The sequence below is a fragment of the Sorex fumeus genome, unplaced genomic scaffold (assembly GCF_029834395.1).
Source record: "Sorex fumeus unplaced genomic scaffold, SorFum_2.1 ptg000015l, whole genome shotgun sequence".
Lineage (NCBI taxonomy): Eukaryota > Metazoa > Chordata > Mammalia > Eulipotyphla > Soricidae > Sorex > Sorex fumeus.
In genome coordinates, this window is record NW_026606072.1 from 15,452,418 (window position 1) to 15,469,772 (window position 17,355).

General features: G+C 38.6%; 1 protein-coding gene across 6 annotated transcripts in view; it reads left to right on the forward strand.

Moving 5' to 3' along the window:
• PDE4D (phosphodiesterase 4D) overlaps nucleotides 1-16,146 on the forward strand; it is a 775,698-nt gene extending 759,552 nt beyond the window's left edge. For all 6 annotated transcript variants that reach the window (XM_056112216.1, XM_056112218.1, XM_056112219.1 and 3 more), the window contains 6 exons: nucleotides 160-324; nucleotides 1,682-1,781; nucleotides 6,186-6,340; nucleotides 7,234-7,356; nucleotides 9,139-9,321; nucleotides 11,042-16,146. In XM_056112216.1, the coding sequence (XP_055968191.1) occupies nucleotides 160-324; nucleotides 1,682-1,781; nucleotides 6,186-6,340; nucleotides 7,234-7,356; nucleotides 9,139-9,321; nucleotides 11,042-11,458 (1,143 nt within the window). In that variant the 3' untranslated portion in view covers nucleotides 11,459-16,146. The remainder of the gene's footprint in view (nucleotides 1-159; nucleotides 325-1,681; nucleotides 1,782-6,185; nucleotides 6,341-7,233; nucleotides 7,357-9,138; nucleotides 9,322-11,041) is intronic.
• Nucleotides 16,147-17,355: the final 1,209 nt, after the last annotated feature.

The window sequence follows — 17,355 nt, forward strand, 5'->3', positions numbered from 1 at the left end:
TTGGGTCTTCCCAAAGTTTTCATTTCCCTCACTAGACATTGTGAAGTGCTCTTTTCCGTTTTATAAGTTGCACTGAGTTTGAATTTTTTTTTTCCACAAACTGAAAAATCTTGCTGTAGAAGGACAAAGCCTGAAGCAGATTAATTTCTTTTCCTACAGGAACGGGATTTATTAAAAACATTTAAAATTCCAGTAGACACTTTAATCACATACCTGATGACCTTGGAAGACCATTACCATGCAGATGTAGCCTACCACAACAATATCCACGCTGCAGATGTAGTCCAGTCAACACATGTGCTGTTGTCTACACCTGCTTTGGAGGTAAATTGGATTTCTACAGCTTCAAGAACACTAGCTTGTTACTCATAAAGATCTCTTAATCTTTCATACTAAAGAGTGGATAGTGCAGAAAGGAATTGACGTCATTGTAAATATGTTGGTAATGAAAGAACAGTTGAGTCTAATTTTCATCACAAATTCAGCATTTCATTGGTTTGTGAAACTGCTGCTTTGAAATGATTCAGTAGGCCACCCATAAAGCACATCTGTTTCATTCCATCTTGTTAGTTGGGTTTTTTCTTTTTTTTTTTTTTTTTAAGTCTAGTTAATTTTGTATTTATTGTTTAAGGGGTCATTATTATTTATAAAATTTAGCCAGTATATTCTTTATGAATATATTAGAAATGCATAGTCAGTTTTATCAAGTCTTAGACATTTTTCCATTACATGTATATTAAGACAGTTTGTTTTCCTAATCTGTTGAAGGAAAGATTCTTTTTTGCTCTTTTGCTAATTTATTTATTTTATACCTTAGATTTTTGTTGTTGTTGTATGTTTTTTTTCCTCTTTTGGTAAAATTTTATTTCCTCATTTGAAGGAGTGGTTCTCTACTGGGACTCATTCCTTGTCCAGTTTCCGTCCTCCACCCACTCCCCAGGAACATGGGTACTATGTGGAGACATTTTTGGCTATTACAATTGGGAATATATGTTTCTGGCATCTCATGGGAAGAAGCCAGATTCTTACTAAAAATCTTAGAATGCATAGGATAGCTTCATAGATCATCTACCTTAAGATGTCAGTTCTCGGTTGGGAGTAATAGTACAATGGGTAGGACACTAGCCGTGCACATGGCCAACCTGTGTTCAGTACCCAGAATCCCATGTGGTCCCTGTGCCCCACAGGAGTAATTCCTGAGCACAGAGCCAGGTGTAACCCCTGAGATGGTCAGATGTGGTCCAAAAACAAATTCCCAAAATTTCAGTTCTTCTGATGTTTTAAAAGCATCGGGTTGACAGAAAGAAAAGAATTGCATCTTTAACACTTAAGATAGCTGTTTTCTTTAGAAAGGAATTTCAAATAATCCCTTGGTAATTTTGCTTTAAAAAATGAACCAGTGAGAAAAAAAAATAAATAAAGTGCATATGCAGGTTTTCCTTAAAAAAAAAATGAACCAGTGAAAAAGTTTTAGTCATGAGTTTTAAGTAGATAAAAATATTTTCTTTATAAGAGTTCATGAGTAGCTCAGTTTTCTGAAAGTCTTCCTTTCTGAAACATTATGGGCAGAGAATTTGAAGAGTTTATGTAGTTTACATCAAATTCTAGGAAGTAATTTCCCATTTGCTTGTACCTTAATTTCATAGGATAGCAGTGTGACCTGTGTTGTCTATTGTTGCAGGCTGTGTTTACAGATTTAGAAATTCTGGCAGCAATTTTTGCCAGTGCAATACACGACGTAGATCATCCTGGTGTGTCAAATCAGTTTCTGATCAATACAAGTAAGTGGAATTAATTTATTTTTGTAGAATCAATTTTCCTTTGTATATTTTCTTTTAAATATTGTATGTTCACAGAACTTTGCCACAAGTATTTTCACTGCATTACCTAATTGTTTGTGAAGCAGTTTTTCTATAAAAAAAAAAGAGAATAATTGGTTTGAGTGGACAGTTTCAAGTTTCGTGTATTATAAATCTTAATCTTGCTTTATATTTTATAAATATTAGCCCTCATAATGTCTAAAATAGTGAATGATGGAAACTGTGTATATAGACTTGATAGAATATATAGTAATAAAACCTAACAAAAATTTTGGAGCCGGAATGATAGTACAGTGGGTAGGGAATTTGCCTTACACGTGGCTGACTTGGGTTCAATCCCCTCAATCCTCAGCATCCCATATGGTCCTCCAAGCACTGCCAGGAGTAACTCTTGAGTGCAGAGCCAGGAGTAATCCCTGAGCATCTCTGGGTGTGACACAAAAAGCAAAATAAATAAATAAAGTTTTTTTTTTTAAAAAAACATGTTTGTTTGCAAAGTCTCCAATAAGTATAGTCAATCCATCGAAACCTAAAGTTTCCCAGCTAATGGAGGCTTGAGCAAATAGCTGACTCCGATTTGATACCCTGCACCACATATAGCCCTGAGTGCAGAGCCAGGAGTAAGTCTTGAACATTACTGGGTGTGACACAAAAACAAAAAAAAATATGCTCTGCCCTCCCCTTTTTTTGGACTACGAGTTACATACTAGCTTTCTCATGCCCTGCAGAAATACAGTTTACCAATTTTACCTGTGCTTCATTCCACTCAGATTTTTTTTTTAATTTTTAATTTTTCTTTTCTTTTTGGGTCACACCCATCGATGCACCGGGGTTATTTTTGACTTTGCACTCAGGAATTACTCCTGGCAGTGCTCAGGGGACCACATGGGATGCTGGGAATTGAACCGAGGCCGGCCGCGTGTAAGGCAAACATCGTACGCACTGTACTATCGCTCCATCCCCTCCAGTCAGATTTAAAGCAAGCTTAAATGTAACCTTGCTTCAAGAATTTAATTCCTATTTGTGATCACTTATAGCATTTTTTACTTTTCTGTCTTTTAATAACCTCTGGCTGACTGTCTCTCCAGTGACTCAGATGTGTAGGAGAATTAGGAAAGTCATGGATTCCCTGAGATGCATGGCTGGTCAACTGTAGAAGTTTGGTTTATGAACTTAGTCACTCAGGATAAGGGAAGATTATATTTCATGTTGCAGCTTCATCATTAGAACCTATAATGGAGTACATTCAAAATTTATCAAGGCATTATTGACTATTAACAAATATTAATACATGAGCTACAACTGCATGATTTTACATTCTGTCCCTTGTGAGGGTTAACTCTCATTTCCAGGAAGAGCAGTGATGTATTGTGTGCTGGCACTTTTGATAAACCTGACTTGATTCATTACTTTAACATTTAAGCATGTCTGATTATTACTGATTTTATATATTTTTAACAAATACACACGTTTTGTTTTAGTTTAGTTTTTGCTTTTTAAGAAAGTTGTATATTGGGTTGGAGAGATAGTACCATGGGTAGGGTACTTGCCTTGTATATAGCTGAACCCAGGTTCAACCCCTGGTACCCCATATGGTTCCTCAGAGCCTGCCAGAAGTAATCCCTGAGCTCAGAGGCAGGAGTAAGCCCTGTGACCTCAAGGTATGACTCCCTAAACCCAAAAAAACAAATAAGAAAGTTGTGTGTGTGTGTATACATATATATACATAGCACAGCGGTAGGGCGTTCGCCTTACAAGCGGCCAACATGGCCGACCTGAGTTCAATTCCTCCGCCCCTCTCGGAGAGCCCGGCAAGCTACCGAGAGTATTCGATATGCCAGACACAGTAACAACAAAGTCTCCAATGGAGACGTTACTGGGCCCGCTCGAGCAAATCGACGATCAACGGGAGGGCCTTTACCTTTACATGTATTTTAATATCGCTCAAAAATTCAGTGTGGTATGTTTTCATTGCATCCTGTTATATACAATAGTGTATGTTCTTTCAGTCTAGCATTAGAACTAAGGATTGGGTAGTGAACAAGTTAAAACCATTTCCCCATTATAAGCAGAAACATTTTTATTCAGAAGTGCTTGGGGAAAGCAGATTTCAGGCACATGAAATAATATAGTTTTTCATTTCATGAAAAGGACTGTAAGTCTCTGAGAGGAGTGGGAGGTCTTTGGGAGGGACTGATCAGACTTGCATAGAGGCCAGGGAGATAGTACACAGCATTAGAGTCTTCCTTGTATGCAGCAGACCTGGTTCTATCCCACACTGCATATAATACCCTGAGTACCTCAGGGTGTGGTGCAAAACATACACAGAAAAAAGACAAATACAGTGGAATATGATCAAAGCCTAATGGGTAGTACAAAATATATTGGAGTTTGCAAGAGACAGTGAGCAGTTCTGCCCTTGGTAATAAAGATATGCTTCATAAAAGAGATGACTTAATAACCTTGAAGATAAAGAACTTTCAACAGAAATGTTACATAAACTCTCCTCTTTTCCCCTCCACTTCCGTACCCAGAGTAGAGTCTGGTTACTTCTGCACTTCCAAGGAATGTATTGGGATTAACATCTGTGCAAAAAATCTACTTTTAAATTTAAAAAATCTGCTGAATTTTACTTCCCCATTTTAGATGTTATCTCATGCCTTTAATCCTAGAGAAGAATAGAAAGCTAAATGACTATCCTGAGTTTAAGTTGTTTAAAAGCTAGTATTCATTGATCTAAAAATCAAGAGTCACTACTATTTTCCAGTAACAGCCCCCAGAGATTGGAGAGACAGTGGAAACCAACCAATTCAATAAGGGATTTTTTTGTGGCCTTTCTAGCCAATCTGTGCTTCTCTTAAATGTCAGGCCCTAACTACTTTTCTTTCCAAGGCCTGCTGGCCCAGGGCTCTAGCTCTTGGATATACCGCCCTGCAGGAAAGGTTACCTTGTTGAGAAGAATTCACTTTTTAAAATAACACCTCTATATTCTTTTGGAAGGTTCTGTAGCCTTAATTACCTTTATATTTCTTCATGGATATATAAACCAGTCCAGGTTTTTATAATCTATGTTTTTTTCTATTACTTCACCTATCTGCGTACTCTCCTTAAATAACTCCAATAAATTTATCCAATTAGAAATTATTTCATTTCAATGTACGTTTATTTAATGATTCTACCCCTGACGTATTCAATATGCCAAACACAGTAACAAGTCTCACAATGTTACTGGGCCCACTCGAGCACATCAATGAACAGTGGGAGGACAGTGACAGTGACAGTGACAGTGATGATAGAAATACCACTGTACTAAATCCCATATTTTTTGTTTTTGTTTGTTTACTTATAGATAAATGTTCAGTTTAGAGGCTATAGAAATCTATAACACCCATACTTAACTAAAAGCTACCTTTACAGATTTTTGAATTTCTGAATAACTTTCTCGTTTTCTAATGACTAATTTCCTTATATTAAAAAAAGCACTTTTGGAGTCGGAGAAATAGTACAGTGGATAAGATGCTTGCAAAGTCAAAAATAAATAAAATGAATCAAGAGAAGCACTAATGTGATCCTAGATGAGGGAATGCAGGGGGATACCCAGATCACCTTTGACCCTGTGTATAAGGAGGAGTGGTCAAAGAAGAAAAGAAATCAAAAGAGGAAGCCAAGATGATAAAGGATAGTAACTGGTGGAGGGATGGGTACTTGATCATTGTATAACTGAAACCCAAGCACAAAAATTTGTAAGTCTTCAGCAGTACCTCATGATGTTTCACTAATAAAATTTTTAAAAGAATAAAAAAATGATAGTAACAGGGGAGGAGGGGTGAAGGGCCTTGAATGTATCAGTAATGTGGGAGAATGGTATAGCTGTATATCCAAACCGTTGAGTCAACAACACTGAAACATGAGATCCAAACTGTTAACAAACTTTGTATTGTGACTGTCAGCACCTCAACAGGCTAGAAAGGGTGGGAGGGAACTTGGGAATATTGGTGGAGGGAAGCTGACGTTGGTGGTGGGATTGATCTTCAAACATTGTATGTCTAAAACTCAGTGATTAATAGCTTTGTAAGTCATGCTTTTTAAATAAAATTAAATTTTGGTTTTGTTTTTGTTTTGGGATTACACCCAGAGATGCTCAGGACTTACTTCTGGGTCTGACTCAGGTATTACTCCTGGCGGGCTCAGGGGATTATATAGGATGCCAGGGATCCAACTTTGGTTGGTCATGTGCAAGGCATACACCCACCCCGTTGTACTATGTCTCTGACATCTAAAAAAAAAAAGTTAAAGAACAGTTGGTCTCTGAGTATGAAGAATAAGATGGATTTAGAATATTACTAATCTGTATTTTCTTTTAAGACTCTGAACTTGCCTTGATGTACAATGATTCTTCTGTCTTGGAAAACCATCATTTGGCTGTGGGCTTTAAGTTGCTTCAGGAAGAAAACTGTGACATTTTCCAGAATTTGACCAAAAAGCAAAGACAATCATTGAGGAAAATGGTCATTGATATCGTAAGTAGCTGATAAAAACAAAGATGAGAATTGTAATACAAGTTGTTTTCTAGAAAAGGAGATGAGTATCAGATATCGCAGTGTTCTATTCCAGAACACCTCGTCATTTTGTCATGTTAGAGAGGCTGCCCCTGCTGCTGGCAGAGAGACTCCGGAACGGGGAGTCTAGTTCCAGCGGTCGGATTTACTGGGAGTGGCTACCTTATACTCAGTCATTCTAGTTTTGTTTTCTGAACTCCCCCAGTTTTCTGGAAGGCAAGGTAACTGACAAAAAAGTAGAGGGTGCTGGCCAGAGCTTGAATAGATTTTCTTTGCATTCAAAAATGGCCAATCTTCCCAGTAGGCCAGGCTGCTTCAAAACCCCATGACTATCACTCTTTTCTCTCTGCATAGTACTCACAGTGATTATGAGGCACAGGAAGGACTATCTCTGGTTATTACCGACTTAACTCTGTTAAGCCATGTACATACAAAGGTCAGAATTACCTGTCTTGCATAAGCTGAAAATTAACTGGAAAATTCTGTTTCGGACACACTCTGTGAACACCCTTGAGTCAGTTCATCATCATTAAGGTCTTTGTAGTGAAAAGCATGAAAAAAAACTACAGAACAATCTTTTCCACAGAGATATTCATGTTGTTTTGTTTTTTTTTTTGTTTGCTTATTTTTTTCCACTGTGAAAGTGGTTGTTAGTGCCCAGTATTTCTGGATGTTGCACAGAAAACTTGACAGCACAGGGAGAAAAACTGACCCAATCGATAGTAAAGAATTTTCATTTTGTGTGATTAGCTGATAATTCTGTTCTTCTCACATTTGGCCTGATATTTTTATATGCAAATTCTTTTTCCTCTGGATTTTTTTTTTCATTTACAAAACCGTCTTAATCTTTTAAGGTTCTTGCAACAGACATGTCAAAACACATGAATCTACTGGCTGATTTGAAAACTATGGTTGAAACTAAGAAAGTGACAAGTTCTGGAGTTCTTCTTCTTGATAATTATTCTGATAGGATTCAGGTAAAACATCATCTGGATTTGTTCTTTGTGTGTGTACATGTTTGTGTATGTTTCCATGTCTCTGTCACTGTCCTCCCATTTTTCATCGATTTGCTCAAGCGGGTCCAGTAACATTGTGAGACTTGTTACTGTGTTTGGCATATCGAATATGTCACGGGTTGCTTGCCAGGCTTTACCGTGCAGGCAAGATACTCTCAGTAGCTTGCCAGGCTCTCCGAGAGGGCAGGAGGAATCGAACTTGGGTCAGCCTTGTCGGCCGCGTGCAAGATAAACGCCCTACCTGCTGTGCTATCTCTCCAGCCCCCTCCTTTTTATAAATTTATTTATTGAATCGCCATGAGAGCAGTTACAAAGCTTTCGGATTTAAGTCTCAGTCATACAACGATGAAACACCTGTCTCTTCACCAGTGCCCATTTTCCACCACCCAAAACCCCACTATAAACCCCATCCTACACCCTCCCCCTACCTGTAGGGAAGATAATTTTCACATTACTCTCTCTCTCTACTTTAATTTCATTCAATACTTTGACCCCAGACCCACCATTATTATTTGGGATTTTACCCCAACACTCAGATCTGCCAAAAAGGCAACCATAGACAATTTGTTTTCTATTGCTGGTTATGAATAGCATATGATGCTTTGTTGCCACAGTAATGGCCATGCGATTTTGGAGTTCCGATATTTTAACAATTGAATGTGGAGGGATTTCTGCCAAAAGCTGCTGGGAACAGGCCAAGGCATGAAACCTATTCCCACGTGGGGTGGCCTAGCGCTGGTAACCTACTGCAGGGACCAGATGCATTTCTGTCAAAAGCCGCTGGGTCCTGAGATTTGTTACCGAGTCTCTTGGATCATGGCTGTTAAGCAGCTTGATCAGGAACCAGAGAGGCTGTTCATGGGCAGTGACTCGGGGTCTCATTGGGGTGGGGAGGAAAGGGCCAGCTCCACCCCCATCCCATAAGGCCCCTCATGTCTCATCACTGCAGGCTCAAACTTGACTGTCCAATGACCTCTGGAAGATGGCGGCCACTGAGCCACCAAGGGGGAGCAGGACAGCATCCTTTCCCCCTTGAGGTGCCCTGGTGCTGATAACCTACTGTGGGAACTGGACTCATTTCTGCCAAAAGCCTCTGGGTTCTGAGATTTGTTTCTGAGTCTCTGGGATCATGGCCATTAAGCAGCTTGATCAGGAGCCAGAGAGGCCATGCCTCCAATTATATAGCTGAGCCGGAGGTAGTTTGTGGGTCTCCCATGTACCAAACTTTTGGCCGTTTACTTTCTTGGTAAACTTGGCCCCAAGTGGTTGGGGTCTGGCCAAAGGCACAGCAGCAATTTTGGGGTATCTAGAAGTCTGAAGGCACCATAAGGCTGCTGATGCTCTCGCCTCACAGGTACAGATTGATCTGCTGGCAACATCATACCCCCTTCCAGATCTTAATCATAAGAATTAAACAGATAAAATTCTGCTCATCTTTTTATTTGCATATTTGTTTAATTCAACACCTCACTAAACCAACTACTTAAAAAGTTCTGACTTTACTGTGCATATAAACAGGTTTGTTTGGTTGGTTTTTTTTTTATGATACTTAGATGTGGTAGAGGTGGCATAATTTGGCACTATTAATACAAAGTGTGAACCACACACATCATGGTTGAACTGTTTGGAGTGAATCTTGCACTACATGTATTTTTAAGTGTCACAGTCATCTGATGTGAATTTGTAGTAAAAAAAAAAAAGCAGAAGCAGGTGCTGAATAAAGGAAGTGTTTGTCTATTTTAGGTCCTTCAGAATATGGTGCATTGTGCAGACCTGAGCAACCCAACCAAGCCGCTCCAGCTGTACCGTCAGTGGACTGACCGCATAATGGAGGAATTCTTCCGCCAGGGAGACAGAGAGCGGGAGCGGGGCATGGAGATAAGTCCCATGTGTGACAAGCACAACGCCTCTGTGGAAAAATCACAGGTGAGTCACCAAGAGTAAGGCTTTCAGAAAGAACGCAGCTGAAGCTTATTTGAACAATCGATTGTGTAGTACGCACACCATAGTTTTTCATTCTGTTAAAATCATTAAAAATGATCCTGTTTTTGACAAGTTCAGTTTCATATTATTATTTATAAACCGAAAACTCTTTCTTACTCTTTTGTTGTTGTTCGGTGTGGGGACCACAGCCAGATTCCTAGTTGTGCTGTGGGGAGAGGGGGAGGGTTGGCAGGGACTGTGAGGTTCAGCAGCTCACAACCAGGACCTTGCACATGAAAGGCATGTACACTATCATCTGGATCAGAGCCACCTCTCTGGTCCAAATCACTTTTTTTTTAATTGAATAGCCGTGAGATAGAGCATTACAAAGCTGTTATCATTGGGTTTTACTCATACAGTGTTCCCCCCGACTGCCTCTATTTTCTCTCTCTCTCTCTCTCTCTCTCTCTCTCTCTCTCTCTCTCTCTCTCTCTCTCTCTCTCTCTCTCTCTCTCTCTCTCTCCCTCTCTGTTTTTTTTGCTCATTTTAGGTATTGTGATTTGCAATACAAATACTGAAAGGTTATCATGTACATCCCTTACCTACTTTCAATACTCAGTTCTTATCCAGAGTGGTCATTTCCAGCTAATATTGTCAAAATGGACCCTCTATCTTAACTACCCTTGTAATTTCCAACCATTGACCAGTCCTCCTAGTCCATTTTCCCTGGCCTTGGCTATTTATTTCATACTTTTTTTTTAAATGTTGCACAAATAAATGCAGTCCTTCTATATCTGTCTCTCTCCTTGACTCATTTCACTCAGTGTGATACTCTTCAAGTTCATCCATGTGTGGACAAATTTCATGACCTCATTATTCCAAACAGCTATTAGTATTCCATTTTGTCAGTGTATCATACTTTCTTTATCCAGTTGTCTGTTCTCTGGCACTCAGGTTGCAGAACTCTTTCATCTTTGTGATTTATATTTGTATAGTCATATATGCATTCTTACAGCACACCATATGCCTTCATTTTGACTATGTTGTATTCATGTATATATAATTACTTAAGTTCAGTTACATGAATTCTGTGTGGCACATAGCATATTTCCTTTGTCTAGATTTACCTATAAATTGGCTGCGTGGCGGGGGTGGGGTTGGGGGGGCTGGAGGTTGGGGAGGGGATATGTCCCAGGCAGTGCTCAGGGGACCGGGGGGCTACTCTGAGACATAGCTAGTAGGCTAGTTGTTCATTACTAGCATCCAAGGATTTGATGTTCTTTAGGCCAAGCTCTGCTGGTGCCTCCAGGGTTGTACCAAGTGATGCCCCAGAGAACATGGGGTGCCAGGGATCAAACCAGGGTTACCTCCATATGCCTTTCATGTGTCCTATCCATTCTATTTCTCCATCTCCTAAACTAGTTATTCTAAAATAAAGTTCAGGACTACCATAAATATACTCTTGAACTAATAGTTTAAGAAGCTCATTTTCACCAGCTAGTAACAAAACTTTTATATCATCTGTTTTCTAAAATAGTGACTCTTACCAAAATAAAGTTAGCTATTATTTACTTGATATTAAGTTTGTGGACTGTGTTTTAGCATATGTGTATATCTGTGGATTTTGTTCACTTTTCCATCATTCCTTGGTCCCTATAACTTTTCCCCATCATTTCTTTGTCCTTAACCTGTACTCAAATCAGATTTTTTTTTCCCCCACTAGGTGGGCTTCATAGACTATATTGTTCACCCTCTCTGGGAGACATGGGCAGACCTAGTACATCCTGATGCCCAGGACATTTTGGACACTTTGGAGGACAATCGTGAGTGGTATCAGAGCACAATTCCTCAGAGCCCCTCTCCAGCGCCTGATGACCCGGAGGAGGGCCGGCAGGGCCAGACGGATAAGTTCCAGTTTGAACTGACTTTAGAGGAAGATGGTGAGTCAGACACCGAAAAAGACTGTGGAAGTCAGGTGGAGGAAGACACCAGCTGCAGTGACTCCAAGACTCTCTGTACTCAAGACTCGGAGTCGACTGAGATTCCTCTTGACGAACAGGTGGAAGAGGAGGCAGTTGGGGAGGAGGAGGAATGCCATCCTGAAGCCAGTGTCGTAGAAGATCATTCTCCTGACACGTAACAGTACAAAGTCATTCACCTCCCCCAACCCCTGCCCCCTTTTTTTTAAGTAGAAAAATTGTTTCCAAAGTGCATGTCACATGCCACAACCGTAGTCACACCTCACTGTCATCTGCCAGGACGTTTGTTGAACAAAACTGACCTTGACTACTCAGTCTGGCGCTCAGGAATATCGTAACCTGTTTTTCACCTCCACGTCATCGGAGTGAAGGGGATATCTTCATGAACAGCATTTGAACTTGATTGCAGCTCAGTAGAGCTGACATAGCAGAGAAATCAACTCCCAAAGGTTTTCCAGCGAGAGTGGCTCATCCAGCAGCTCAAAAAGTGATAGGATTTGGGATTTCTCTTCTTTCTATTTGTTTGCGATATTTCCAACATAAAGAAGGCATTATGCAGATTGAAGTAAGGGATGAAACAGCAGATGGGTCAGGAACAGGACAAGGGTGAAACTGTTACCAGGAGGAAGATGAGCCACAGAAATTGCATAATTTTCTAATTTCAAGTCTTCCTGATACATGACTGAATAGTGTGGTTCAGTGAGCCAACACTGACCTCTACATTTTGTATGATATGTGAAACAGATTTTTTGTAGAGCTTACTTTTATTATTAAATGTATTGAGGTATTATATTTAAAAAACTATGTTCAGAACTTCATCTGCCACTGGTTATTTTTTTCTAAGGAGTAACTTGCAAGTTTTCAGTACAAACCTGTGCTACACTGGATAAATCTAATTTATGAATTTTACTTGCACCTAAGAGTTCATAGCAATTAACTGATTTGTAGTGATTCATTGTTTTATATACCAATGACTTCCACATTTTAAAACAAAAAACTTATGTTGCAGGAAACCCTTTTTTGTAGGACTTCGTTTACTTTGCTTTTTATTTGACTCTTCAGATATGCAGAGTTGCTCTCCACTCACATTTCTCTTCATGGTGTGCAAAGTGAACATTTGTTTCGTAATAGTTCAGTGTGTGTTCTGTCTAATGTGTCTTAAAACCTAATGGACACTCAATCATCAGTTGGTGTTGTCTGAAGCAAGTGAGAGATATATAAATACCCAATAGCTAGAATGGTCAGTCTTTTTTAGATCTTTTCCTACCTAGTGTCTTCTGATAACTTTTTGCTGTGTCTATAGATCCTCATCTCACAAATGCATGTCTTTGTAATAACCCGCACATTTCAGCTCATTTTCATGGGTTTTTGCAGTCAGTTACAGTAAGGATAACTTTTTCCCCGTTGTGCTGCTTTATTATTTTAGTGTTTGAGCCTCTGTCCACATTCTCTAGATGGGGTCTTATCAAATATATCACCACCATTCTGATTGTTGAAGAAACAGGTAGTCAAATTAGGGTTAGCATTCATTTTTACCATGAAATCATATATAAAATGACTACCTTTTTACTCTTGGTTTACAAAGAAAAGTTAACTAGCTAGCTAGGCAGTTTCTGAAAATATTGGCAGAATATATTAACAAAAACACCAATACCGTTCTTTTTTGTTTCTGTGACTTCACTATGAGATTAAGATCTTTGTAAGGAATACTCGAGAAGTGTTATTAAGAGTAGCAACTAATCTTTCTTAATGGATAGCCACATTCACAGAACTGTACTATCAGTTCTCATTGGTCCATAGCATGTCTTACAAAGGAGAATTTCTTTAAATTTCTTTAAATACAATGAGAGGAAGAAGTTGATGATGCCACTTGTACCAGAGGTTTTGGTAATATAATGTCCTAGGACACCAGATTGAGTCAAGATTCTGTTTAAATACAGATCACCTAGGCCTGGAGATGTAGCTCACACATGCTGTCACGCTCTCTTCCTTACCTCATTGCTATGCTACCACCTTTTCCTCTCTCTCTCTCTCTCTCTCTCTCTCTCTCTCTCTCTCTCTCTCTCTCTCTCTCTCTCACACACACACACACACAGACACACACAGAAAAATTGCAGCTCATTTTTGGTTAAATTTAGCACCAAGAATAGAATTTATAATTCTAGATACTCATTCCTAGTATTTACCTTCAGTTGTAATCTTGAGGTGTTGTATTAATTCGGTGTTTATTCCCATCCAACTCTTAAAATTAATGTCTCTTTTATGAGGAGTCTGAACTCCACATGGTCATTATTCATATACTGTCCATGAATCGAAATGCAGACTACAGAACGGGGATATATCAGCACATGGAAAATATAAACAAAAAGAATTGTAACCCTGAAAAATATTTATAATCAGGCTATCTCATAGAAATAGCCCTAAGGGTAAGTTCCTATTTTAATCCTCTGAGATCTGCTAATGTTTAAAACCTTTGGTAAAATTATGTTATCACTGGTCTTGTTCCTAGAACAGGATAGTAATCAACTAAAACAGATTTTCTCCTGTAAAAATCAGTACTTTTTAAGGCTGGAGTGATACCACAGCGGGTAAGGCTTTTGCCTTGCTCCTGGCCAACCCGGGTTCGAGTCCCAGCATCCCATATAGTCCCCTGAGCACTTTCAGGAGTAATTCCTGAGTGCAAAGTCAGGAGTAACCCTTGAGCATCGCGGAGTGTGACCCAAAAAGGAAAAATAATCAGTACTTTTTAAAATTAAGGCCAGGTGGTTTCACAAGAATACTTGGAAACTTATTTGTTTTGATTGTATTTGTCTCTGGTGGAGGTCTAGAAGAAACAACAAAGAATCTAAGGTTTATTCCTTTTCCAAAATACTGTCATTCTCTCCTATCTCTGACACTTGGCATTTCCCACATAGAGTGCCTAGAATCTTAATATAAACAATTAAAAGCAATATGTCACAAATGCAGGACTGATATGGTTTATAACTACACTAAAAAGGTTTTTTTTTTTTCCCCTTCCCCTCCGTTTTGGTTTTTAATGGTAACGTGTTATGAAGATTCTCACTAATGGACAATCAAATTGTAGTAAAGTCATAATATTCTAGAGACAGGGACTGATGCACTGTACAATCCACTTAAGACACCCACCCACTTCCCTCCCTCTCTTTCTCCCATCTCTCGCCAAAGTGTGCTTCACAATTAATACAGTGTTTCAAGAACATCCTCTTTACAGTGTCTTTACATTTCTTAAAATGCCATAAGAAAATGCAATATCTGGGTACTGTATGTGGGGGGAAAAAAAGTCCAAGTTTGCATAAAACCAGTACATCTAGCTTGCAAGTTACTAACACAATAATGCTATTTTAATTTTCTTTTCTTTTACATCACTTCATGTTCACAAGAAAATAATGTAGATAGAACAAATCACAGACAAGGAAAAAAACTTGAATGAAATGGGTTTTACAGAAAGCTTTATGATAATTTTTGAGTGCATTATTTATTTTTTGTGCCATGCATTTCTTTTCTCACCAAATGACCTTACCTATAATACAGTCTTGTTTGTCTGTTTACAACCATGTATTTATTGTAATGTACATATTGTAATGTTAATTGTAAATTATAAGTTCTTATTAAAACATCCCATAAGGGGATGGTGTTGATATATTTGGGAACTCTTGGTGAGAGAATGAATGGTGTGTATACATACTCCTTGTATATTTTATTTTCTCCTGTAATATAGTCTTGTCACCTTAGAGCTTGTTTATGGGAGATTCAAGAAAACTATAAAATACGTAAAGATATATAAATTTAAAAAACATAGCTGCAGGTCTTTGGTCCCAGGGCTGTGCCTTAACTTTAACCAATATTTTCTGTTTTGCTGCATTTGAAAGCAAGATAACAGTGGGGTTAGGGCTGGGCATTTTACCTCTGAGCTTTGACTTGTTTGGATTTTATAGAACTACAGACAACCTTGGGAAGATCCCAAGACTGAGCTCTTGGGTATGCTTCTTGGAAAGGAACGTTGCATATATAATGATGTTTCCCCATCTGTGATCAGGAACCACTTCAGTTTACTTACATTTGATTTTTATTCACTGTCAAACACTACCGGGAAAATAGATTATTGATTGGTGATTATAAAAAAATCCTTTTGGCTACTAGAGCCAGAGATCACCTGTGTGGTTGGGTCCTTTGTTCATCAGCCCCCTGACCTGTGAAAGAAAAGCTCATTCACACAGGCATGGTTCTTCATCAAGAATCAGTCAATCCTCTTGGACATAAATCCATATTTTTAAATACAAGGTTATGTTTAATGCTAATTTACATAACAAAATTTCCATTTTTCAGAATTTGTTTCTGCAAAGTTTTTATCAGTTTAGAATTTTAAAAATTTAAGCTTGTAGAATCAACAGATCTCCAAAACTGAAAATTTCCCAGTGGGTGTTATGGATCCTCCCACTGCTGCCCAGCCCTTCAAATACAGAGTGGAGGGAGAGAGCCTTTTTCTAGGTAAAATGAGCCTCTTATTATTTTGGGGTTTTTTGTTTGTTTGTTTGTTTGTTTGACACAAACTGTAGATTTAAGCAGCCCTGGCCCAAAGGAATTTGATTACTTTTGTTTTAAACAGTACAAAGGGGACACTAATTACAAACATCCTTACCGATTTTAGTTTTTAAATTTATTTCTTTGGAACTGTTTTCAGAGTGGTAAATTGTGTGTAAGCATAACAAATGATTCTTTTAGTGGTTTCTTAGCCTCTTACAGCCCATGGGGATAGTACTGTACATCAATACCTTCATATGAAATTTTTATATGCAATGAAAATAAAAGCATGGGTTGATTCTGCCTATTTCTGACTCAAATCTTTTACAATAAAAGAAGTATTTGAAGTTATAACTCAGCATAAGTTTTTTAGATTATAGAATATTACTTAATGAGATAGTGACATCATTAATATCAATATTCATAAACAGCATAGTGGTCAGATTTCTCTGTTTAAACTAGTAAGTATTCTGTAATATGACAATTACCATTTGAACATTCTGCATCAGATTTTTGGTTTCTATTCTTTATAACAGGTTCCTTGTATTCAGCAGTAAGACACAAGTCTTTCTTCCTGGGCTTCTGGAGGGGAACAAAGGCGATTCCATAGATGTTCTCATTAGTGTGTTTGGCAAAGCAGTGCTGATGCTGTAATTCAGGGGACATCTAAGCTTGCTCCCTTGCAGGGGCCCAAGCAGAGGTTTTCTTAGGGAAGTCAATTGAGACTGAGCTTGAAGGATAGGAAAATAGTCCACATGGGAAACTTAGAGTAATCTTAAGTTGCAAATAAGATTCAGACCTCAATTGGAAGGAACACCTTTGTTGCCTCACTCATTTCCCCCAAAACTTGCACAAGCTCTGTACCTTTATAATGTTTGCCATGAATTGACAAGCATTATAATCGCCCTCTTTCCTAGGAACCAGGAAGTGTTAATCATTCGCTGAATATAATTACCAAACTGTGATCTTTATCTAATGAGACTTTAAAAAATTATTAAGATACTGATTTACAAAGTTATTCATACTTGAGTTTCAGTCACACAATATTCCATTTCCATCACCAGTGTCAACTTCCCTCCACCAATGTTTCCAGATTCCCCACCCCCAGCCTACCTCCTTGACAGGCACATTTTTTAATTTTGGTGGTTATTGTTATTGATCCTGTGGTTTAGATATATACAGAAACCTTATCTCTTCACCACTGGTGTGCCCAAGGCCTCTAACCCCTGCCCTGTTAACTTCAACATGCCTCTTAACCCCTTTGATTTCTTTCCTTCCCTGTCCTCGGTCCTATAATCCAGAGACTGGGGTAATCTAGGTATCCTCACAAGTTTCGAGTTTCTGTTCTTTGGTTTTAATTTTGTTCACGTGTTGGAGCTTGCAATGATCCTGGATGAAGAGAGTTTCCTATCATTCCTAACAAATATGTCTGCATCTTCAAAATTCTACCTTTTTTACTGAATGATCCACCCAAGATGCATTTTTTATGATTAAGAGACCAAAGACATTAGCAAAA